The following is a 24,438-nucleotide window of genomic DNA, read 5'->3' as shown; positions in this document are numbered from 1 at the left end:
TCATAAGAATTAAAAGTTTGCTTAAATAAAACAGATGTTTATAAACTAAGTCTGCTACTGTACTCTCCATGAGCACTACTATACATAAGGTATGTAAGATATGAAAGTCTTCAGTCCTTCTATGAAGGCTTCTAAACAATAAATATTCTGTAAATCTGAGTTTGTCTATTTGAGCATATTGAGAATTTGAGACAAAGACAAATTGTTCAAATACTGGCTTACTGCTTTGCTAAAGCCCAAAATAGCATATTTCATCTGCTCACCTCCACTATTTTGAACTGTGGAGTTTTCAAACATGATCCTTTAGCATGATGTGTAATATGAAATTCCAATGCTTTATGGGAAAAAATAATTTAATCATATTTATGAAACATCTTGATTTCTGTCTCAACTGCACCTTGTTATTAACAGAAATGTAAAATCTAATCCTATGGAGACCATGCTCTTAAAACATAATTCATCAGATGAAAACATTAGGGTTTTAAAGGAAGTCATAGAGAATCTGTCATGATTCTCTCTGAGTTACCAAGATAATCAGTAGCTATTTTTAGTTACTGTTTTTTGAATGTGGAAGTGGAATAGTAAACTTAATAGTAGACTGGTGGAAATAGAAACAGGAAAGTATAAAATAGCTCAGCTTAGGATCAGCATCACAATAGTGGCAATAAGTGAGTTACTCTCAGTAAAGAGAAGGAGAAACCTTGTTTTGGGAGACTGCCTCATTGCAAAGATGATAGTCTGAAGACTGAAATAAGTTAAAAGGCACAATCAAGTGACAGAGAAGAGAAATGGGTTTCACCAGATGCTGAAAGGATAAGGATGGGGCAAAATAACTAGAAGTGACGTTTTGCTTTTGCCAGTCTACCAGGACATGTATGTGGGAACTTTGCAAAATATCCTCAGAAATCAGACACAGACATTCTAGCTCTAATGTGCTATGATACAAATAAATTCTTCTAATTTAAAATTATTTTAATCCACTGTGAGTTATTCAGTAAAATACCTGCTACATTAACCTGATTGAATATAGGAAGGTTTTTGTATCAGTGCTTATTTAGCAGTGGTAGCCATAAAATCATGTTACGATTTTAGGCTATATTTGAAATTGAAATGAATATTCTGATGCTCTTTAAATGTGTGTGAGTATATAGAGAGTTGACATTTGGAATGAATGACTGTGAAACTGTCACTACTTGTTGTTTTTTTTTACTATTACTTATATTTTTACAATACTAAAACAATTTGCCTTAACACTGAAGTTCTATTCCTATTAATATATATCCTGTATATCAGAAGGAAGATACTTTGTGTAGAATCTTTCGTAGCATCCAAATTAAAGGAAAATATTGTGAAATGTACTCAGTATAACCAATATGACAGTATTGTATTAGCCAATCTACTGAATACCTCTAGGTTCAGTAGTGGTTCAATTTATAGCATTGTAAAAGTATGTTTCTTTGCTATTGTCAAAAGTGTTTTTATGGCCTGTACAATAATGATATAGAAATACCCAGAAATACTGACGCCAAGTTCAGGTGAAGATTCATACAACAGACACTCAATACAACAAGATTCCTTCTGTCAGTATTCCTTTGTTCTCTAAAAAAGTGTGCTTTCTCAGAATAGGAATAATCAGAAAACACTGCTATACCACTGGCACCAATCTTGTTAGTTAAGCCACATATAATCCCTAAATTTGACACTTATTCACTGTCACACATGTTCTGCCTCACAGAATTGATCACTGTGTTGCCAGAAGTTCTCCTAAGTGACATTATTGTGCAAGCATCACCAATAAAACATTATCTCCCTTGCCTACCCACAGCCTGTTAATTCATCTCTGTCACAGATGTTCTATTAATGTCTTTTACAGCTCAAAATCTACATTAAACCAACTGATTTTGAATATATTTGCCTCTTCTGAGATCTAGCAGGTGACTTGGACCTTGAATATTTGCTTGACAATAAAGGACTTACATATTGACACACCCATTGCAGCCACAATTTGTTTTGTTGATACAAGCACAGCAGTTGCATAAGCACAGATGGTCAAGTGAATGCTCACAATCCTTTTATTTTCCACAGTAACAGTCTGATCCAATCCTGTTAAAAAGTATAAAAATATCTTTCAGAAATGTGTTTTACTCTGGAAGCGAGGTAGGTAGAAGTTTCTTCTAGCCAGAACTTAGGAAAACCAAGAGCGATATTCACATATTTTTGTATGCAGCAAGAAAAATAATTTGATGTTAAAGTGCCGCCTGGTGACCACTGCGAGAATTACTGACTGTGTATTTTGGGGAGCTTTTCCAAGTGATCGTTCCTGCAAAGGAAACAGGTCGAGTCTTATGGGTGATTCCACCATTCTGAGATTAATTATCTTCATGTCAGGATCTTCCTCTGGAAAAATATTTATAGAGTTGTTTAATACTCAAGCTCTTCAGGTTTTGGGGAGAGAGAAGAGGAGAATAGCAAGGCATTAATGAAAACCAGCTGTAGGTTAAGGAATACAACTTCCCTTGAACTCCACCTATCTTGCTCGGTAGAGGTAAGCTCCTGCAGAGGGCAGTGCACATCCCCTACTCCTGAAGCCCCAACACAACACAGCCTGGAGTGAAGCTCACCTCTCTGTTGACTCAGAGGAATTCATCTAGGTGGTCTTGCTGCTTTAAACTTATACTTTTGTATATTACATCCATTGGCCCTTGCTAACAGTGCTCAGACACTGAAGATAATTCCTAACTAGAAACCTTTATGCCAATATTGCAGACAGTAACCAAAGGCAACTTACACAAATAGAAAATGTCTTTATGTAGTTATTTTTCCATCTGGAATACAAATTGTTTCTTTGCCAGCAGGTTTTCCTGCAGATGTAGAATATTCAAGATTTGAGTCTTTAAATATTGTTTCTTATTCATCCAAATGCACTTCTATTGAGTGAAAGCCTCATGATTTTGGTTCCCTCTGGTGAAAGTCCAAATAATCTAACCTTTGTGAATTATGTCTACTCTCATCTTCACCTAGCATGCAAAGTTAACTGATACCTAAAAAGCTCAGCAGTAGCTGAGTGAGAAACTATTCCACAGTTACAGGCTTGCTTAGGCATACCTTTTACAAAACAACAGCCATCAAGTTGCAGCACCTTAAAAAATGGCTGAGAAGAAACCAAGTATTGTCTCCCTCCACATTTGTTTCACGGGCCTCCTTGCCACAGGGACAGCAAGAGGGATGGCTCTGGTGCTAAAGATTCTAAGTGCAATGCAGAAGGGCAACTCAGAACTTGTGATTAGGAGTTTGAGACCTCTTTAAGGTCTCCAACTCCATCTCTGCAAGGTCTTATTTTGATTTCCTGACTTCTGCTGCTTTTCTTAGGAACAAGGAAGCACTGGCTTAGGCAGAGGAAAGATGCAATAGGAAGTAATCCAGGACATTTGGCTTTCATAAAAAACAGTATTTCCTAGCTCCATTTGAGTTTCTAGGGGCACACTTAACCTCCAATTGAGCATTTATACTTTGTCACACCACCAGTAAATTGTGTTGAATCTGCTCTAATAATCCTGCCACCTCCTGTGAATTTCCCTGGATGTTTCATTAACACACATGAAAGTGTGCATTTTTCTCTCAAAGTGGTGCAGTATCATCCTTTGTTTATACAATAAATTCTGGGAGGAGTAAAGCCTCTTGTCCTCAGTGAAGTCAAAATTATGTGTCTTTCCCAGATGATGGTCCAGCTGTTGTTAGTGCAACACAGGTGAAGCTGCTTCCCCAGAGGTGTTATTCTTTGTCCTTCTTCAATTTTCTGTGAGATGTTCACTTTTAGAATTTTCTTTCCTTTTTCTGTAGACATGCAGGCAAAAGAATATCATACATTTCAATGCATTAGAAATGAAAACAAATTTATGTTTTCTGAGTTAATATTTCTGTACCAGTCCTTCTTTAGAACATTCCACTTTTCACAGTTTTCCCACATTAACATCTTCCTTAGGTGACAATTATATACATTGATAAAGGATAGATCACAAATAGTTTTGTATCTCCTTTTCAAGACTGACTTTTTTTTTTTTTTTTTTTAGCTCAGGTTAGCACTAGTCTTTGTTTTAGGTTGACACAAAGAGATTAGATAAGTGACTTCTATAAGGGTATGCATTGCCACAACTGAAGCCAATGTATAGCCTTCATCCAGTTTTACACAATTTATTAAATTATCTTAGCCACAAAGGGATCCCATCATGGGGAGAACAAGCCATCTATATTTTGTAATGTATAGCATGATGCTGTGGTGGTTAGTGCAGGAAAGAAGGATGGACTTATATGCTTTATAAACAGTAGCAACAGTTATATATACACAGCCTCAAATTTCTCATTATTTACTTTGAATATATTTGTGATTTGCATGCAAAATGAAATCTGCATTTTTTGGAATAAGCATAATTTTAATTGGAAGCTTGTAAGTATAATCTAGTATGAGAAAATGGAGTATGTTAATTCTTTCTGATATTTTCTGGGGACATCTGTTTACCTTATACCAGTAATTCATATAATTTCTGGACCTTTTTTGTCATCTTGCAGTAAAAAACCTACAGAATATTCAAAGTAGTACAAAGAAGGGATCAGAAACTGGACGATTGAAAAAAAAAAGCCGTAATTCATCAAAGGACAGCAAAACTTCTTCCAAGACAGACCTTGTACAGGAATGTTCACTGATATCAATAGATGAATCTTTCTCTTCAGAAAACTTTGAAAATAATTTTGGAAGCCCACAACAAGTAAGTTTGTTAATCACTGGGATTTGGGAAGAAAAAAAAAAGCAAACAATGAAGGGTTATTGCTAATTCTTTTGGTACATGTGGAGATCTTCTATCCTGGAGCAAGAACAAGGAATCCAAAATTAAGATTGTTGGTAGCTTTTGAATGAGATGATGAAAAAAGGATAATGTACATGTATGAACGACTAAATAAGTAGGGGGTTTCATATCAAAGTGATTTACTCTATCTTTAAGTGTTCTTCATTTGGCAAATCCAGTGCAAGTACAGCAAATCTTTCACGTAAGGATCAAAAATTGCCAGAAATTGAATTAACATTTTGATGCTTCAATATGAGCTTTCTTTGAAATATGATATTATAGAGGCCATCTCTAATAGTTTGCATAGAGAAACACCTATTTCCAGTCAGCTGCAAGCTTTAGTAACAGACACATATTATCTGGTACTTGAGCCAGGTTTGTCAGAGGCTAATGTCAAACATGGGTTTTTCTTGATGTCATTTAGTATTGCTTGTCTATTTTAGAGAAATTAACTATACTTTCTAAAACAGTTCTTGTTTTACAACTCCACATATTTTTCTGCTGTGTTTTTTCTTGATAGTTGAGTTAAATTGCAACAAAATAACCTAAGAAAACAAAAATTATTGAAAAATAAACTACAGAGTTGTCCCTTTGACTCAGAACTGGCATTATAATTTTGGAAAAAAAATTCTAAATATAAACATTTCCAATTCAGTTTAGACAGTGTTTAAAACAGCCCATGGACCCTGTCACCTTTATCTCAAAATTAAGGCATTATTGAGTGCTAGTACAAAGGCTCAAAGCTCTGTACTAGGTCTTAAAATCAAAGACAAAAGTCTTTGTTTTAGTACATGGCATACATAGGGAAGTTACATGGAAATCTTACAGGAATGTAGCTCCTTATTGTGTAGCCCAGTTTAGTTTTACTTGATAAACACATGAGTAATTGTTTAATTTCACAGGAATTAAAATAAGACCTGTGGAATTAACATTAATTTTTTAAGCTTCTTGTGAATGGTGTTATGTGCAAGCTTGTAAATTAATTATGTGTTTTATTTACTGAATTCAATAGCTGGCACTTTACTAACCTACAGGACTTGAATTCTTGCTGTAATTGTTATGTCTTCAGCATGTTGCATTTTATTTCAGTCTTACCAGTATTCAATAGAGGCATTGGTGTTGCATGATAGTTGGCCACTTACCGAGAGTGAGTCTTTGCTTGTTCAGAAACTGAAAGAAATGCAGAAAGATGAAATCAAAGGTAGGTTGATCTAAATACATATTTCGTCAAATGTATCATGTTACTGTTTAAAAAAAAATAAAAAATAAAAAAAATGGTCCAAGCAACATTTTTTCACTGTTGGAGTGAAATAACTAGGCAACAAAACTTTTTGTTCTGTAGTTCTTAGAAATGAAGTTTGATTGCATGAATCTAGACCTTCACAATACATAAGGAAATCAGAGAATACACTGTAAGACTCACCTTCTTAGGGCTCAGCTTTAGGTAGAGATCTGGAGCAGAAACATGCCTGCTGATAATTTAAGAAAATACACCGAACAAGAAGGGGTGAAAAGGCCTGGTTTGGTAAATGTATTGCTTCTGTACTGCTAGGAGAATTTAGGAAGAGAAAAAACTGGGGAAGTGCCCAAGTACAGTCTGTATGTCTAAGTCACGAAGGGGACAGAGAAATTACAGAAGGTTTTGGGTTTTTTATAGATTATTGTAGCATTTCTTCTTAAGGGACAGTAAAAACCAATCCCAAGACACTAAAAGCACTTTGAATCCTAGTCAGTACTCCGTAAATTAGATAAATGTCTTGTATTTGCTTATTCTTTTATTAGCAAGGTTGACACAAAATTATTTAGATCTTCATTTTGTTAAAGTTTGTCACTCTGGACCCAAAAGCCTGAGAGAGGCAAGGCTGCTGCCAGTGCACATGGTGCAACTGTTTGTGAGGCTGAAGATGTAATCCCACCAAGCACGTGCACATAGACACACATACACATGATGTATATGTGTAGGTATGTGTGTATATATATACATACACACGCACACATTGCCAGCTACACAGATCTCAGACAGACACTCAGAGCACACACACACAGACACAGCACCAGCTACCTCATCCTGCTTTTTCTTCTCGGGCTGGAAAGAATGGAAGTCCCCAAGAGAGACTATATATTTCTAAAAAGGTGGATCCTTCCACCAGCTGCACTCAGACACCTCTTGTGCTCAGTAGCTCTCCTCTGCATCCCCTACAAGCTCTGAGGCTGGAGCCCTGCTCCAGCTGCTGGTGCAGAACATCACGCACACATGCAGCTGATTCTCCTGTGTTCTCACCCCTAGGTTCCTGCAGAACCTAAAATATTACTTTCCATCATCATTCAGTAAATTTCCCATATCATGAATATTAAAGTTCTATAACTCAATTTTTTAAAAGAAGCTATAAAGAAATTATTTGCTTCCTCATATACATACACTTGCGAATACCCAAAAGAAATTATTTAGGACAGTTGGTTTTTATTTACTAGTGGTATGTCTCACTTTTTATTCTATTTATATATTTCTTTTTAAATGTCTGGTCAAGTCTCTTTTTGGAAATTTTTACTTCTCTGGACTGAACTTAGATTCAGCAGCAGTAACTGCTGATGGATATTATCTAATTTCTTGGGTTTGGAATGTATGCAACATTTGAGATTTTTTTCAGTATTTCTTAGTTATTATTACTGAACTTTAAAATGTTGTATCTTCTTGATTTACTGTAGTCTCTAGTCACTTTTAGTAGCATTTGAGGAGCTATGTCATGTAGGCTTACAGGCTTGTACACAGCTCTTTTAGTGATTTCACCGGCTTGTGTTTAGTGATTTCACCGGCTTGTGTTTCACAATATCATCTTTTCTTCCTAGATGATTCCACTCATTCACTTAATTTTCCCTGTTAGACTGCTTCTTACAATAGACATCCTATTGCATCCTCTAACCCTTCTGAGTTGGCTACATACTGACAGCTTGCACTTGACAATATCCTTTTATACAGCTTCACCATGGTCTGTAAAACTGCAGGTGAAAGGAGGTCACTTAATCTCTTAAATTTCTTCACTAGTTCTCAGCTCATGTCACTGAATCTTGTCAATGTCATGAGTGTTCTCAGGGTTGAATTGAAGGCAGCAGCATTCCAGTTCACAGCTCCTCTATGCTAATTGATGCTCTTTTGCAGTCAAAAATACTTAAGCTACAGTCAGTCATAACAAGCACTTTTTTCTTGGGATTATTTTTAAATGGTGTAAATTTTTGTGCCCTCTCATAAATGCTGTCTTTCAAAGTAACCCAAATCCATTTCACAGTTCTTATTAACTGATTGTTTCTCTGTATACAAGGATACCAAAAGATTGCCTAGGCCACCAACAGACTTTAAACACAAATTATATCAAAAAGTTTAAACACCTATACTCATTTAACGGTTAGTGTTTATTTTATGTACCCTTTTAACAACATTTATCTGAAGTGCTTACTATAATCAAGTATTTTGGGGGAAACCCCAAACATTTTTTCCTTTTTCTGATTGTAAGCTAATCTTAACACAGTTTGAAAATTGACCTTTACCATTTAAAACTGCTGACACAGGTTGTCAGACACAAAATTCAGATAATAATAATGTTGATGTGTAACCAAAAAGTGTTCCACCATGTGATTTTTAAGAACACTGCAGTGAGCCAGATGAAAAATTATTGCAAAAAATTTTCCTCTTTTCAAGTATCCCATTTTCATGTAAGCCAACAGTGCCATCTGGAGTTAATTTTGTATTACGTCTAATTTATCATGCCAAAAGCATATTTCAAGTTTATATTAAGATCTACTAAAATCTTTTTAAACTAGTCTCCCTTTAAATGAAGACCCATGCTATTATACTATTGATATTTACCAATATTATAAATATTTATTTGGAACATTTTTGAAGAAAGCAAATTCTCTGGTATACAGTTGCTATGATAATTTTGTATTTGCTGATGTTTGTGCTTGTAAAAAGAACTGTGTTAGAGAATGTTACTTTGTGAATAATACTTAGTCATATTTATTATATATGAAATCAAATTAAATGTTTCATTAAAGAGCCCACTGTGCAAACAAAACATTAAAAAGGCATTAAGGAAGAAAACTTAAGTACACAGAAATTAGGAAGTTCCACATAGTTTATTTATACTGTTTTCATTGCTTTCTCTCTTTCTTCCTCTGTTTGTCTTTTTTTTCATTTTTGTTCATTTGGGGTTTTTTTTGTCTCCTTCTGAGAACTGTTATGGTGCAAGTCTTCAATGGAAAAAGACTTTTAAAAACATAAGCTCAAGATCATAATTCTTTTGTAAAAGGGGAACAATTAGCAGTCTTGTATCTCTAGTACCATTTTCAGTTGCTTGACTGTGTGAGCAAAATAATTTTAAGGTTCATTTTTGTATATAGGATTTTCAGCTATTGTTTTTGGGTTCTTTGGTTTTATTTTTCTTGTAGTAGGATCACAAATTTTATTGTGCAACTGTCACAACCCTGAGCTGAATCATCACTGTGTGATGAATGCTGGCTGCATGTCTTTTACATATTGCCTTAAATTAACTCAGGAGCATAAGCTGTTGATGAGAGAGGGCAACTGGGAAAGCAGGAGAGGATAGAGTGCCCAGCCAGGTAGTAGAGGTAGGTTTGAAAAGGCAGGACAGGCAATATGCTTTGGAATATTCCTTTCTACTTTCTATCCTCCACAGTGGTGAAGGTTTCTCCCACAGGTTTTATTCCCCACAGGAGAACTTGCTGGCTCATGCCAAGGAGAGGATTCCATGGGATGTTTAACAGAATATTCAGATCTCTCTCCCTTTCTCTTTTCTCTTTCCCAGCTCACCTATCAGTAGTGATTAAGCACTTGCTTGGTTTTCAGTGAACAAATAGTTCACAGAGGATATATCATGGTGCTGTACATCTCTAAGCCACACTCTAACACCACACTACTACTGCAACCAGATTTTTGGTTTACTTCTGTCCTGGTCTATTTTTTCTGTGATTTTAGTGTCTGGGTGTGCCCAACTTTGGAAAGATTTTTGACATTGTCATCTGCTAAGAATCCTTCTGAGGGTTCAGTCAAAGACAGGAAAAGCAACATCTGAACTTCTCAATCTTTTCTTAATGAAATCTGAAAGTCCCTTATGGGGCAACTAACAGTTGTTACTACCAACTACTGGGTAATCCCACTAAATGCTCAGAGCCTGTTTCAGATAGCAGGAGCATGATATCTTCTCAAAGAAAGCTTCAAAAGACCCCTCTGTATTATACCTATGAATAAGATAAATTCTCTGTAATTTAAATTTCATAAACCAGGAGTAGCTGTCTATCTTGCCTAAAAAAGAGAATTGATGTATCTCAATCTGAAGCTGAGTTTCAGCTAGGAATTACTTGATGCAATTGTTTAACTTGTCATAGACAAGACATCAGACTGGATGATCACTTTGGTCCCATTTGGTATTAGACTGAATTAATTTTTGTTTAAATAATTGAAGAGCAGTAGAGAAACTAATTTTAAAGTTGCTGTCAGCTGTGTGTCATCACTGTCAGCCCATGTGATGCCCAAGCTTTTCTTGGTGCCATAGAAATATAAAACTGCCACTGAGAGTTTGTGATGATTGATGCATAAGCTGTGAGCTGGAATGGCCTTTTACTTTCTGTATCATCTGCCTGCTTTTCTTATCATATCCCATACAAAGCATTTGCCTGGCTTTGCCCTTAGAAAAATCCCAAGTTGCTACTTGCATCTCCCTTTGAATCAGAGTGGGCAGCCTAACAAAATGCAGGCATTGCCCCCTCCAGGCATTTCTGGAGGTTGATCCCCAAAATGAGGATACTGCTTGCTCTGCTGAGGGAGTGGCAAGAGGTGGGGGAAACCTGGACAGTGCAGCACATGGGAGAGCTTGGAGATCTCAATCTTCCCCTAAGCCTTCAGATCTGGAGTTAAAGTAGGTTACCTCATTCTAGCCCTGTCATTTCTTATGCTTGCTTGTTCTTGACTAACTTATCAGGGTATGCCCTTAGTTCAGAACAATAATTAAGAGTCACAAAATATTTCTAGAAACCAGACAAAGCTTGTAGTATCCCATGACATAGAAAGTCTTTGTCTGGGATAATTTAGCTAACTACACTGAATGTCTTTTGAGTGTTTGTGTAAACAATAAATAATTTATCTCTAAAAATTAATAATTCCTTGAATAATGTATGTGCACGAGCCTGATTTATGGTGCTAGTATGTAATGATAACGTGAAATTAAAGGGAAAGACATTTATGTAATCATTTTATAACTTTGAATTATGTCATCACTGTTTTATGTTTGCATTTCCTGTGGAGTTGTTTTAGTATATTCAGTATTTGTGGAGATCACTTTAATTTTTGCTTTCATTTGTTAATATATGCCTTAGTAGCACTGAATCAATTTAAGCTTTACACTTTAGTTTCATTTTTTAGTTTTCATTTCTTAAGTAGCATCAGGACAAAAGAATAATACCATTTCTAAAAAAACATACGTAGTATGTATAATGTAACACACTTCTATACCATATATTTGTATGTGGAACCATATGTGAGTTAAAAATAGGGTTTTATATATTTAAAATTTACAACTTTATATATCTATATTATCTCAGCCATGACATTGCAGATCTCATCCAAAGCTCATTAATTGTGCAGTACAATGATTTGTCCTCAGTGGAAAGAAGTTGGAAAAGCACTAAGTGAAAGATGTCTTACCTTAAAAGCATTAAGTGAAAGACATATTATCAGACAGTGAAACAGTCATTCATATGAACTTTTTTCTGACAGATGTCCCTGGTTTTACTGTATTGGCTAAATCTAGGTTTTCAGCACTCATCTCAATTTTTCAGGCAGTAGAAAGGTGGAAGGAAATGGAGATTTCAGATTCAGGTTTTTAATCTTTCTCATAGTGTTCTGGATTCATCCCTGATTACTTCATGTGACACATTCTTTATGCTATTAAAGTTATATGCTACTACATTCTTTATTAACTGATTTAAAAAAGAATATGACATGCAAGAAGTCTTGTTTACAGCTCTCACCAGCTAAGACATTGCAAAATAAGTGTTGCAAATGTCAATTCTCAGTATCATTAATTCAAACATACAGTATACATATGTACTGATAATATAATTAATTTTAAGTGTTCTTAGATAGTTCTGACAATGACAATTTTGCATTTCTTAAATATGCATTGAGTCTCAAGCGTGTTTCTTTGCCTTAACCTCCTTGTATTTTTGTGGGGTGTATCTAAATTCTCTGTTCTAGACAGTCTTAGAATGTGAGATAATGAGAACATTGACTTGACCTGTTTCGAGCTTCTTGCTTTCCTAGTGCATAACAAACACTGACAGAGATTGTATGAGACTGTAGAAGGGAAGGGAGAGGCTGTGATTCTGAGCATTGCCGTCTTTACGCTGACCCATACACAAAGCAGCAATGCAGTGATGCTAGCAGGCACCATGGAAAACTTTTAGTTAAGCCCTGGGTAAAGTACTATTTAGGACAGATAAGATTGTCACAATGTGCTCACCTTGTAAGTATGTTTTTAAAAATAGTTTGGTCCTCATATTCTTTCTTGGTAGTACTTGAAAGTGTGAACTAATTAACTGTCTTTCCTTTGTCTCTCTGTTTTGTGCTGTTATTCCACCCTGGGTTTTATATGGGGAACTATATTTATGGGTAACAATGAAATTCTCTAATTCATAATGCATTATAACTACATCTGAGTAATACACGGGAAAGGATGAGGATCACAGTTTTCCCCTAACTCTCACTTCTTTCCAAGTAAAAAAGATTGCAAATATTCCTAAATCAACCAGAAGATCAAAAGATAAAGCATCTGAGAAGACAGAAAAAGAGAAGTTCCAGAAAGTAAGAGCATCACTTGAATCTCAGGTGAGAACAAAGCCAAAGCCTCAATCTGTTGAATGTGCCATCCTTGTACTGAATATAGAGATATTCTCAGGTCTGCAGATCAGTACTGATAGGACATCTAATGTCTCTTGTATTTCTCTATAACCTGCTTTGCCACCTTTTTAGCTTAACACCTGAGAAAGATTGAATTAAAAATGTTGAATGTAAAAGATGTGCATCCTGGATTTAGAAATGCAATTTGCTCAATTCCTTGTTTATGTATAAAGGAACGACAGGTTGTTCCTTTTGTTGATGTAACTTTTGTCTCTGCTGAAGGTTTACTAAATTCCAAGAATTCGCCATATTTGTGTCCCATTAATCCCTCATTTTACTGGCTTCCATGGGTTCCTAGGGAGATGAAATAAGTCTTTCCACTGCAGTCAGTTCCTGTCTCACATATCACAATTGTTATTAGCATGCAGAAATACAGTGACAGAAAAAATTGGCATGTACTTGCTTACTTGCAAGTTCTTATCCCCTGGGGTGGATCATCTTAGTGTTCTGTGGCCGTCTGAAAAGCTATTGCCAGCCTTAATGCCTTAAAAGGAATAACTGACATTATTGGTTGCAAACAGATTAATGGAAGGCAATGAAGGAACTGACAGCTCCTTGTTTAATGGCATTACTTTTGCTGGGAATTTTGTTGCCTCATAGTGTGTAATTTAAGGAAGGAACCATAGAGGTTTTCATTAAGAAATCTCTGCTGATTTTTTAGTTGATTAATCTTGCTGCACAGCATACTTCCCTGTGATTCATATCCACACCTAATTATACAGAGTTCTGGAACAATGCCTTACACTAGAGGTGATGGGATGATGGTTCTTGGGAGTCCACCACTAAAATAGATATACAAGTTTTGAGATGCAGCCCTTGAAAATAAATAAGATGCCTTCCTTTAGTCTCAAACGATGTCTTAGGCTTAAAGCTTCTTCAAATGGTATGATTTCCAGAAATATATGCAGCACAATATCTCATTTCTTGGTCAGGCAGCAGAATAGTCTCCCAGATGTCAGGCCCTACTTAACCTGTGATTCTAGAGAAGATTCTAGATGCCTTAAGCTTTTGGGAAATGATGGGAAAAAAAAACTTATAAGACAGAGCAAGGCTTATTTCTATACAAAAATTCCACTTGAATATATGGCTTCTAGTAAAGAAGCTTTGTGGAAGAAATGGGGAAAGGGGGGAGGGGAAAGGGGATAAGGGGAAGGAAGGAGGAGAGGAGAGGAGAGGAGAGGAGAGGAGAGGAGAGGAGAGGAGAGGAGAGAGCTGAATACCACGCAGGAAGGGAAGAAGACATGAAGGAAAGTTCTGTACAGGAAATGATAAAAAAAAAAAATTTCAAGAGCAGTGTGACTCCTTGTAAAGGTGTGTACACAATCCTTGCAACCGCAGTCAACTGAAACAAATCAGTGCTATCAGTCTCCCAAGTAAAATCAATTAATTAGAAGTCTAAGTACAGTCACAATCAGAGTACTTCTTCCCCAGTAATATCAGGGGTTTTTCTTATTTGGAGAATAAAGAATGAAATAATTTTGTCAATTCAGCTTCGAGTTTGACCATTATGCATTCCATGCATACCCTCTCAGTTTGCAGGAACCTTAAGAAATGTGCAAGACACTCATTCCAGATTGGTGCCCTTTTGTCTTTTTCAAAGACTCCCAGAGAGAACAAAATATTACTGCAGGTTATTATGGGAAATTTGGACCTATCAAGTGCAAGTTAATACATGTGCTAGTGAAAACTGTTCCACCACCATTGGCTTATATGTTGTGCAACTCTGTGCAATATGACCTTTTTTAAATGAGAAGCTGTTAGCCACAGGTTTTGAGCTGCTGGCACAACAAAGAGATGGAATTTCTGATTAATAGATTGGGATTATGTACACATGTGCCAAACAAAAACATATGTAAAGAACACAAAGACTTATGTAGAAGTATTTATCCTTTGTCTTTGATTTAGTTTTATCATTACACAACAAACCTGCACAGCAGAGAAGACATCACTGTAACTTGTCTTGGTTGATAGCTCTTGCCTTTTGTTAATTGTCTCGTACGAAATTGCTACCTATTTCCCCAGCATTATTGAAGAAAGCTATTCATGTAATGCTAATAAAAATGCATTTATAGGCCCTGGAATTGGTCTGAAAACAGTAAACCAAGAACAAAATAACAAACAAAAACCAACATCTTCAGGAAATTAATCACAAAGAATAATTGAGTAGGTTGCTGTCAAATGGATTTAAGTAAAAGCCAGGAGGAAAGGATAATCTAATGCTTAAGAGAGTGATCTGTGATTTTATTTCTACCTCTGCCAAAGGTGTCTTGTCTGCCCTCATTTGACCACAAACAATTTAATTTCTCTGTCTTCAGACTGTAAAATGGGGATGATGTTCTATCGTTTCTGATTTTCAGTTTCCTTGATGTTACATCTTCCTTTAATCTGTTTTTGCTTGAGGTTTTTAGGTGCAATGTAAGCAAGCAAACCTGCCCATGTGATCTAAATTTGTGAGACAAGACTGCTGTGTCTGGAGCACAGTTTGGTTGAGTTCTCTGTCCTGCCCACATCGGACATGGACTTACAAGGAAGTACTGGAGCCAGTCTCCAAGTCCCAAAGTCATTACACAGAGAGGATCCCATTCTGGCTTGTGCATTACTGAGAAATTGTATAAAAGTGTTCTTTCAAAATAAGATCTTCGAGATCTTTTAACTGTGTAACTTCTGAATTACATTATTTTCCCTATAATATTTAAAATACAAATAAAAATTTCCTCTTTTTAAAAATTTATATTTTAAAGAGTACTATTCTTTACTGTGTATTTTAAATATAGATCAATTAAGGGCCTTTGCAAATCCTGTAATAATATGGTTAAGGAGAACCTTCATATTCTAAACACTTTTCTCTGCTGTTTTAACTAATTTAATTATATTAAATAATTTGTGTTGTTCATATTAATTTCCTTCCAAGATACTTAAAATATCTTCCAAGCTGTTTTTATTTTTGAGGAAGGGAAGGGAAGGTGCGGGAAGGGAAGGGAAGGTGCGGGAAGGGAAGGGAAGGTGCGGGAAGGGAAGGGAAGGTGCGGGAAGGGAAGGGAAGGTGCGGGAAGGGAAGGGTAATTCCTACAAGCCAGTAGTAATTCAGGTACTTGATGTTTTCACCTGAAATGAAAGACACTTAGTGTTTCTACTTTAAAAATGCCTGGTTCANGAGGAGAGGAGAGGAGAGGAGAGGAGAGGAGAGGAGAGGAGAGGAGAGGAGAAAATTGCATGAAAAATCACACAAAACACTTGTTCAGACCAACTGTTCAGAAGAAGTAGGAGCGTGGAGCATGCTGCATGAAGGTGGGGGGAAAATGTAAACAGAACACCTCTGTTTTGCAAAGTAATCTTTCTTTCCTTTGGCTTCCTCTGTATATCAAAGTCTGTCAATGTGTATCAGTCAGAAAAATTAGCAGTATACAAAAACATTACTTCATGCTAAAGAGTGGTAATAGATGTATACCCTTGACTGCATTATGTTTGTGTACTTTCAGCCAGGAGATTCAAACACACCCTACTGCATTTTACGCATAGTTAGTGAACAGAAAGAGGCAGAGTTTCTGGAGGTGAAGAAAGACACCCGGCGAGTAGATGAGATCAGAGCCATGAAAGAAGCATGGGAGTCTGCAGATCCAGGGAGAGCTGTCAAGGTAATATCAAGAGTGCTATCTCTGCAGTGATGTTTCTTCACAAGTTCCAGGAGTTGCTGTAATAGTAGAGCAATTGCCACAACAGACACCAGCCTTCATAAGGCTGTCCTCTTCACCCCTCTGGAAGACAGGAAATTTTACAGTTTAAGGAATTAAAAGTGATTATGTGCCTGAATTCTGGGTAGGAATCCAGATCATCTACGTCAGGCTTCTGTAGATCACTGAGACTTTAGATTCTACTTCACAGAACATAGAGAAGTTTCTCTTTAGAAAGCCCACTATCTCTACACATTTGCAAAGCTGCTTCTTGTGACAAGTTTAATGTTTAGCATGAACAGATTCTATCAAGAAATGCACTTCTATAAATATGACAAAAATTATTTCTCCTGAAAAACTGGCACCTGGTCATATCAGTATCCAAATTGCCCCCTGCAGCCAGGATTCCAAATTCAGTCTGTATTGCAGGTTACTCATGAGCCTGTAACATGCTCAGTATGAATTCACTGTTTTGTAGAAGCAATACTGATCTAGTTGCCAGCTGCATCTGGGTGCTTTTGACGAGACATATGCTTGAGATGGAAAAATAATACATGTTCCTTCTAGCAAAGCAAAAAGTTCCTGATCCAGAACTGGAAGCATTATTACCAAAGAAAAATGAAAGAACAAAGTGCAGTCTTCAAACTCACCTGACAGTCATTTCCTATCCCCACCAATACCATTGCCCATTAAGGGATATTCAGCCAGAATCCCCAGCTTAGAAATTTAGGTTTTTCATATTACTTTTCATAGTATGTTTTTATATTACTTTTCAGAAATGAACCTCAGACATGAGTCTTCCCAGTTACACTCTCAGGTTTTCTCAGATCTTTCCAGTGTGTTCAGAGCTCAAAACTTTTCCTGACACTACTTTATTAAATTCTGAACTAAGGAGAAATGCCACTCTGCAACTTTGATTGATTGTGCTGAGACTGAAAATGCAAATACAGCCTCCTAAAGATTAGCTAGAAATGAATCCCCTTTGATGTGTAAAGACTTCAGAATCTGGTTCTATCACTGTTACCCTTTTTTACCAGAAAATCAACTGAATTGCAGCTACAGGGTTCCATTTTTGAAGCAACTTAGGCTTGTGACTTTTTTTTAAACAGCTGTTGTTAAGAAAATTGCAGCAACAATAGAATATGTTAAAACAAGGTCTAAACTGGGGGTATGCTAGCCAGATTAAGTAGCTTCCCCTCTTTTCTTGACAGTTCTGGCCCATTGTTTGTCTATTCCAGGCATCACAGACCCTCTGACTCTGGAAATTGAGTGCCTGACTCCAGGCTGACCAAAAGCCAAAGGGCTTCTCTGTTCATTCTGGCAATGACAGGCCTTAAGAGAATGCCAAGTCAGTCAAAGTCGCCTTCTGAAAAGACAGAAGTGCTGATGCCTGATTTTGGCATCAAAGGTAATTGAGTCTGAAAGGGTTTGCACCCAAAGGTCTCATTTTTCAAGAGGAAGTCTAAATCATCAGGCTATAGGAGCTCTTAGGACGAAGTGGTAGTTCCCTGAGGAGCTGCATTAGCCATATTTTCAGCTGTACAGCTTTTGTTTTATTTTTAATCCCAATGCTATTTTAAACTGCCCATAGATCAGTTATTTTCCAGTATTTCACTGGACAGTGATCTTTAGTGTAAGCGTACAATGTCTCAGGACTGATTCAGTGGGATCCTGGCAGCTTTTCTGATTCCACCAGGCAGACTTGCACATTGCACCCTGATGTTAGGTCTCATTGAAGACTTATAGAATCTTACTTTTGCAAAGTCTTTGGGATTTAAAATATGCAGTAGAATTTTTGTTATCTGGATTATAAAACTTTGATCTGTAGGCTTTTCAGGAACGTGTGCGTTTTATTAATAAGTATGCTGTGAGAGATTCAGAGGAACCCATAGCTGGGGCTGAGATGGCTGACTTAACACCTAGTTCAGAAGAAACAGGTAAGGGTTTCTTTCTGTGCCTTCTGTTCAGCATGTTCCACTCCTTAGGAAAGACTTCTGCATTAAATACTGGTAGTAGATGGATAGATCAGCTCCAGTAAAGGTGTCCAAATGTGCAATGGCAGGCTTGCTCTCTATTCCCTCTTTATTTCAATTGTTTCATTGCTCTATTTCCAGACACAGATACAGCCTCACAGTTCTTAAAGGCTGCCAAATTACCCTTAAGAAAACTTCAGGTAGCCCTTCTGTAGTAGAATTTTAACCCTAAATTAATGTGAAGGTTTTGGAAGTTTAGTGGAAAATACCTTCTCCGTCAATTCCAAGTATCAGATTTCATTAGTGTAGAAATGCTAAAAAAGTGTTCAGCAGATAAAATAGCATGCCAGTAAGAGACTTATATGCATAAAGTGCATTCTCTTCATGTTCATGGAAATTGTTCATGGAGAATGGTCTGGAAATGAGGCGTCAAAAAGTACATACTGAGTAGCATCAGTTTCCTGGAAACTTCCATAAGTGCTATCTGATTTTATTTAGTGATTATAACTTCTGTGGATTCTTCATATGTATTGCCTGCCAATTTCTGTATTCTAATGAAGAGTTAAAATGGGTGCAAGATTTCAAGCTGTTTGCTGTTTTGTTTTGTTTTGGTTTTTTTTTCTTCTGTGAATATGCTGAGATCAGGCCATCACAAAAAGGGAAGAATACTTCCCAGCCTGATTGTGACAATATCTGGTTATGTATGACTCATGTGCATGGAACTAGAACCTGTGACCAGTCCTTAACTATAGATTAGTATTTTTCCACCCCAGTAAATAATCTTCACAGGAAAGGTTCAGAACTTAGAGTAGAATTAATCCTCACCTAATGCCTTTAACACAGTCTTGGTTACTCAAAACAATATTGTTTCCCCTAAGTTAGTGGGTAAAAGACTTCAAAATTAATGGTTGTCCACCTAGAGCTTTGTTTTAAACTAAGCATTTAGAGTCTAATATAAGGTCCTAGAAAGTGAGACATCCCAAAGACTTTAAGTTGTTATGGTTCTGTTCCACAGAGTGCAGCATTTGGCAACGATGGGATTGAACATTTCTGTAATATGCAGTATCTTAATAAGGATTTTTATATTCTGAAGACTACTGTTCTAATGGGCAGTGTCTAAGGCACTTTCAAAGATCCAAGTTACCCTTTGAGACCAGCAGAAAGGCTGGTATATTTGTGTACGTATAGACAGTAAATATATAAACATTAATTATTTTAATGCTCAGAAAACTCTTCCTATTTCTCATGAGAAAAGTTCAGTAATATTTTTAACACATTTCAATTGGTTACTGCTATAAGTAATGTAATAAAAGGGTTTTTATAAAAGAAAACTAGTGCAGTCATCATTAAATCTCATCAGATTTCACAAGTTTTTTCAACACATCAAGACAAATTGAAAAAAGGAAGCATTGAAATAATGACAAAGCATCTCAACCCAGTGCCATGCTTAATATCAGATGTGTCACTGTACTGCAAGAATGCTACAGTAAAACAGCACGGTTTTTGTCCATGTGATTAAATAAAAGGTCTAAGATTTCAGAATACCAGTTTTACTATGTTTTCCTTTAAACTGGTATTTCTTAAATTGAATCTTCTTCCTGAAAGGGAATATATTTTTTTTAAAAAATACGGCCAGGACTAGAGAATCAGACTTTTACTGATTTTTTTAAACAAAAGAATATGATACCCAGAAATTGTTTTTTTATATCTTTTAGGCACTGCAAATTCAATGTTCTTGCTTAGATTTACTAAATTTCTTAAGTAGAGAGGATTTAGCCAAAATACACATATTTGTTTCATTCTAGTATATGTGTGTTGTTATAGCATCTTTGATTCTATCTTAAGTGTTGGAAATAAAAAGTCAGAAATATTATATCCTCTCCAGCCCATTTTCTCATATAATAATGTATTTTGTTGAGCCAAAGGAAGAAAAATTTGTGTAAGAATTTAGGTGGAGCTCCCTAGCATAACCAAATAACCAGTTTAATCTGTTTTGGTTTATATTTTCTTACCCACAGGAGTGCAAGCACCACAAACAGATATTGACTCAAGATTAAAAACACAGCAAAAAAAATGGGAGCTTATAGACCTTAATCCTTACATAAGGTAAACTGCCCTAACACAATAATGTCAAAAGGGTTAAATCACTGCACTGCATGTAATGAGTACCTGACATAAACATTTGAAGAAAATAAGTGTTCAGGCAAATATGCTCATTTCAGTGCTCTTAAAAGCAGCACATATTTCCATATCACAGGATATTCTGAGCTGGAAGGGACCCACAAGGATCATCAAGTCCTGATTTTAAGTGAATGGCCAATACAGGGATTGATCTCACAAGCTTAGTGTTATCAGCACCACACTCCAACCAACTGAACCAATCCCAGGGTCATATGAAATTTGTCAGGATGTTATGCTGGTTTAAAACAACAAATTTAATAAAGGCAGTTCAGTTAATAATAGTTTATAGCTGGAATAATTGTATTAATTACATTTATTATTCAAAAGAACTACATTATTTATTGGAAGTGTTGATATGAACTTATTGAGCTAATATACATGCACCTCCTTACTTGCTGTGCTGCAGCTAGAACTCACTTTATGCTTAAGACCATTTGTATTCAATGTGGCATTTTTGCATTTCACTGATCTTCAAAAGACTTCAAAAATTTTTGAAAAAAAATTCTCAAATTTAATTTTAAATTGAGAGGGAAATTGGTATTATATTGAAGTGAATAGCATTAAAACAGTAGAAAATATGGCAAAATACCTTCCAAAAGCTTGAATCTTATAACCATTTCATTTGTCTTTAACTCCTTAACTTTTACACTAATCATTTAGGACAAAATATAGAAGTATATTAACCACTTACCTGCCACCATGCCAAAACCAAAAAAAAACCAAACAAACAAACAAACAAAAAAAACCTCAAAAGATAAATTGCATTTGTCTCAATGCAGAATTATAGTATCAAAAACTTCTGAAAATATATTTCTTGCAAATTAAAAGTGTCACATGTAGAAGTTTTTCATATGCTCGAAGATGAGCATGATTTTACAAATAGATTTAAAATAGACACTAAAGTACAAGAAGACCTGACCTCAGGAATCTGTTTTCTTATTGGTGTTATATAGAAGCAGAGGAAAAGTGCCTCCTTAACCATATCTAACTGTATGATGGTGATGTTGCCAAATATAAGCTGAATACCTCCATATAGATGTTTTATGCAAAATAGACAATATCCAAAACTGTATTTGATATGAGACAAATATCTGTTTTTCTTTCAGACAAACAATGCCTGAATCTGTGCTGAGAAATGAGTCTATCATTCAACAGCAACAGATACATAAAGAAGAAGAAATCAACCATTTTAGGCAACTTCGCACGCTGGCTTTGGAACAAAGACAAAAAGAAGAAAAGGACAGAATTTTATTGAAGCAAAATACGCTTGAAATGTATGAAAACCTGCAGGTATGTTTTCAAGATCACTTTCCAGTTAACTACTGCTGTGATGTCCGCCACTAGTCTGAGTATCCTACCATTATCAACCATTATCAAAACTTTTGTATTAAGTACTAGTGATTAGAAGGAATGAACAAGCTTGAAATTTCACTTGGGCAAAGGTTGAAACTAAAAGTTCTAAAGTAAAAAAATAGTACTGCATGACATCCTTAATACGATATTCTTAGTACTTTCTTGATTGCAAGAAATACAACTGTCTGCAAAAACACTATTGTATCACCATAAAAGTATGGTTTTAAGTCAGAAAAAACTGACAATTTGACATATAAACCAGATGCTTATCAGTAAAGTGTCTCCAGTCTGGCTATGTTTTTGGTTATAGAATTGTATACAGCTTTTTGAAAAGTAATAAAAAAAAATCCACAGGAGGATAAATTTGTCTTAATGTGTCTCAGAGAAAAGTTAGAGAACCCAGCTTTCTTGGAATATGCATGATGACAGCAAATGAAGAATTTAGATTATTAAACCTCAAAAAAAAATGCCCATAAGTAATAAATGTGGTAGCATTAGGGTAGGTTTCATTGTGAGGATTAACTCAGCCAGTGCACTGCATGTGAAATTGGTACAAATATCTTACCAAACTGGCTTAACTGTATCAAAAGGTTTGTTACAGTGGTGATACAATAACCACCATCAATCAACCAGTGACTATTCAGAGCTCTTATAACTAGATAAGAAACAGTAAAATTAATTTTACATCAAGTCAACCTATTTACAGACATCTTACTTGAAAACTGCTCAATTAGCTCCCAGACAACCTGATTTATATTACTCAACTGTAGGTCAGCAAGGAGCTGCAGTTCTCCAACTGACCCTAATAAAGATGCCAGTACAGGTTTTCAAATGTTGCTATGATTTTGGATGTCTAACATATTAGAACAGCAAATTTTTCACAAGAGTAGATCCTTGATTCTCTCTAGAAAGTATTTCCATTAAAAATGATTCACAGTATGAATTTAAAACAAGATTTACTTGTGAATATGCACACTGTGCTGATAAGCACTTTTGCAGGTCTTTCATCTGTAGACCACCAAGAATTATATAAAGATTTCCAGGTATCCCCATTTTTCAGGGTGGAAATAGCAAGGGAAAAAGTATTCAGAGGTGTCAAAGTCCCACTAGCCCCAAGTCTCACTGAAGGTCATTATCATTCAGGCTCATTTAGCCTCTTAAAAGGCTACAACTCCTATGCCATTCCAGCATTTCTCACACCTAGTTTTTAATAGTTTTTAATTAACTATTTTAATAATAGTTTTTTCTTGTTTAAGACTGCAAAGCAAACAAGTAACTGAAAAGGGACTAGATCCAAGTAGGTAACTACTCTGTTGCCTTACTCTTCTTCCACACAACTAGCTTATTATGCCAGCAATTTAAAAACGATTTTCCTGAGCTTTCTCTTCTTCATGATGAAAAATTTACATATAGCTGTTTCTTTTGAGAAAACAATAAACATCCATGTAAAAAGAAAAGGAGAGATGCCGTCCTTGTACTTAAGAGTCAAAAAGTGAAACAGAACAGGAAGGATGCAGCTGCTTGTGGTGAAATCAAGACTGATGTGTTGAGCAGGGCAGTATTGCTGTTTGTTTTTGGCCAGGCATCCTTAGATGAAGCACGAGGCAGAGTTTACAGCATTCGGGAAGCATACAGAAATCAGCTGCTGGAGGCTGAACGCAGAAAAGAAGAAGAACTGGCAGCTCAGGAAGCAGCCCTGCAAGGAGAGCGAAAGAAGAAAAATACAGACAGAAAGAAAAAACGGTAAAGGTTTAGCAAGGAAAGTGTAGTTGCTATCACTTGTGAATTGTATTTACCAGCTTGAAAAAAAAGTTTATATGTAAAGATGAGAAAAAATGTTTATTATTCTCAACAATTTTTGGCAACTATATCACATTTTATCTCTTTGCCTGTTGCTAGTGAAAAAATTGATCTAGTATTCTTTTTAGCAAAATGTTTGGTATTTTGCTTCTCGCTAAGCTATTTGCTACTATTAAAGCTTTTCTGTTTTACTAGACTAACTATTGCAATAAAATTCATATTCCATTCAGACACTTATCTCAAAATCACAGTGTCTTTTTGCTTTTTTTTTTAAATCAAAACAGAACCAGTCAAGAATGAATCAGAGTTGAAACAGTGACTGTAACCTGTCAGTTTTGAAAATTGTTCGACCTGACTTCTTAAGTGGATGACAATTGGTGGAGTTTATCATAATTAAATAGTGGCAAATCACACTTTTCCTATGCTGGCATTGGGAGGCTTACCAAAGCCTGATTGAGTAGGCTCACAAGCTTTCTGTGTACTGTAATATTTTTCCCTTTCACCATTTCTCTTAAATTGTTTTGGAATCTCACAGTAACTCTCTGTAGAGACAAAATCATGACATAACCTTCCTAGGCTTGTTAAACACTCTTTAAAACCCTATTATTCTCTTTGTTTATCTTTCCTAAGATGTATTTTGCCCTCACTGT

At 35.9% G+C, this 24,438-nt stretch overlaps 1 protein-coding gene across 1 annotated transcript in view; it reads left to right on the top strand.

Annotated features, from left to right (window-relative positions):
- The window catches only part of ADGB (androglobin), a 103,227-nt gene extending 79,201 nt beyond the window's left edge, over positions 1 to 24,026 (top strand). Inside the window, exons 27-34 of the mRNA XM_015623490.2 lie at positions 4,567 to 4,763; positions 5,931 to 6,042; positions 12,629 to 12,738; positions 16,290 to 16,445; positions 18,310 to 18,418; positions 20,473 to 20,560; positions 21,742 to 21,925; positions 23,571 to 24,026. Coding sequence (XP_015478976.1) covers positions 4,567 to 4,763; positions 5,931 to 6,042; positions 12,629 to 12,738; positions 16,290 to 16,445; positions 18,310 to 18,418; positions 20,473 to 20,560; positions 21,742 to 21,925; positions 23,571 to 23,735 — 1,121 coding nt within the window. The 3' untranslated portion in view covers positions 23,736 to 24,026. The remainder of the gene's footprint in view (positions 1 to 4,566; positions 4,764 to 5,930; positions 6,043 to 12,628; positions 12,739 to 16,289; positions 16,446 to 18,309; positions 18,419 to 20,472; positions 20,561 to 21,741; positions 21,926 to 23,570) is intronic.
- The last annotated feature ends 412 nt before the right edge of the window (positions 24,027 to 24,438 follow it).

The sequence above is a fragment of the Parus major genome, chromosome 3, assembly GCF_001522545.3.
Source record: "Parus major isolate Abel chromosome 3, Parus_major1.1, whole genome shotgun sequence".
NCBI classification, from domain to species: domain Eukaryota; kingdom Metazoa; phylum Chordata; class Aves; order Passeriformes; family Paridae; genus Parus; species Parus major.
Note: the sequence above shows the minus strand (reverse complement) of the source record. Positions and strands in the feature narration are given on the sequence as shown.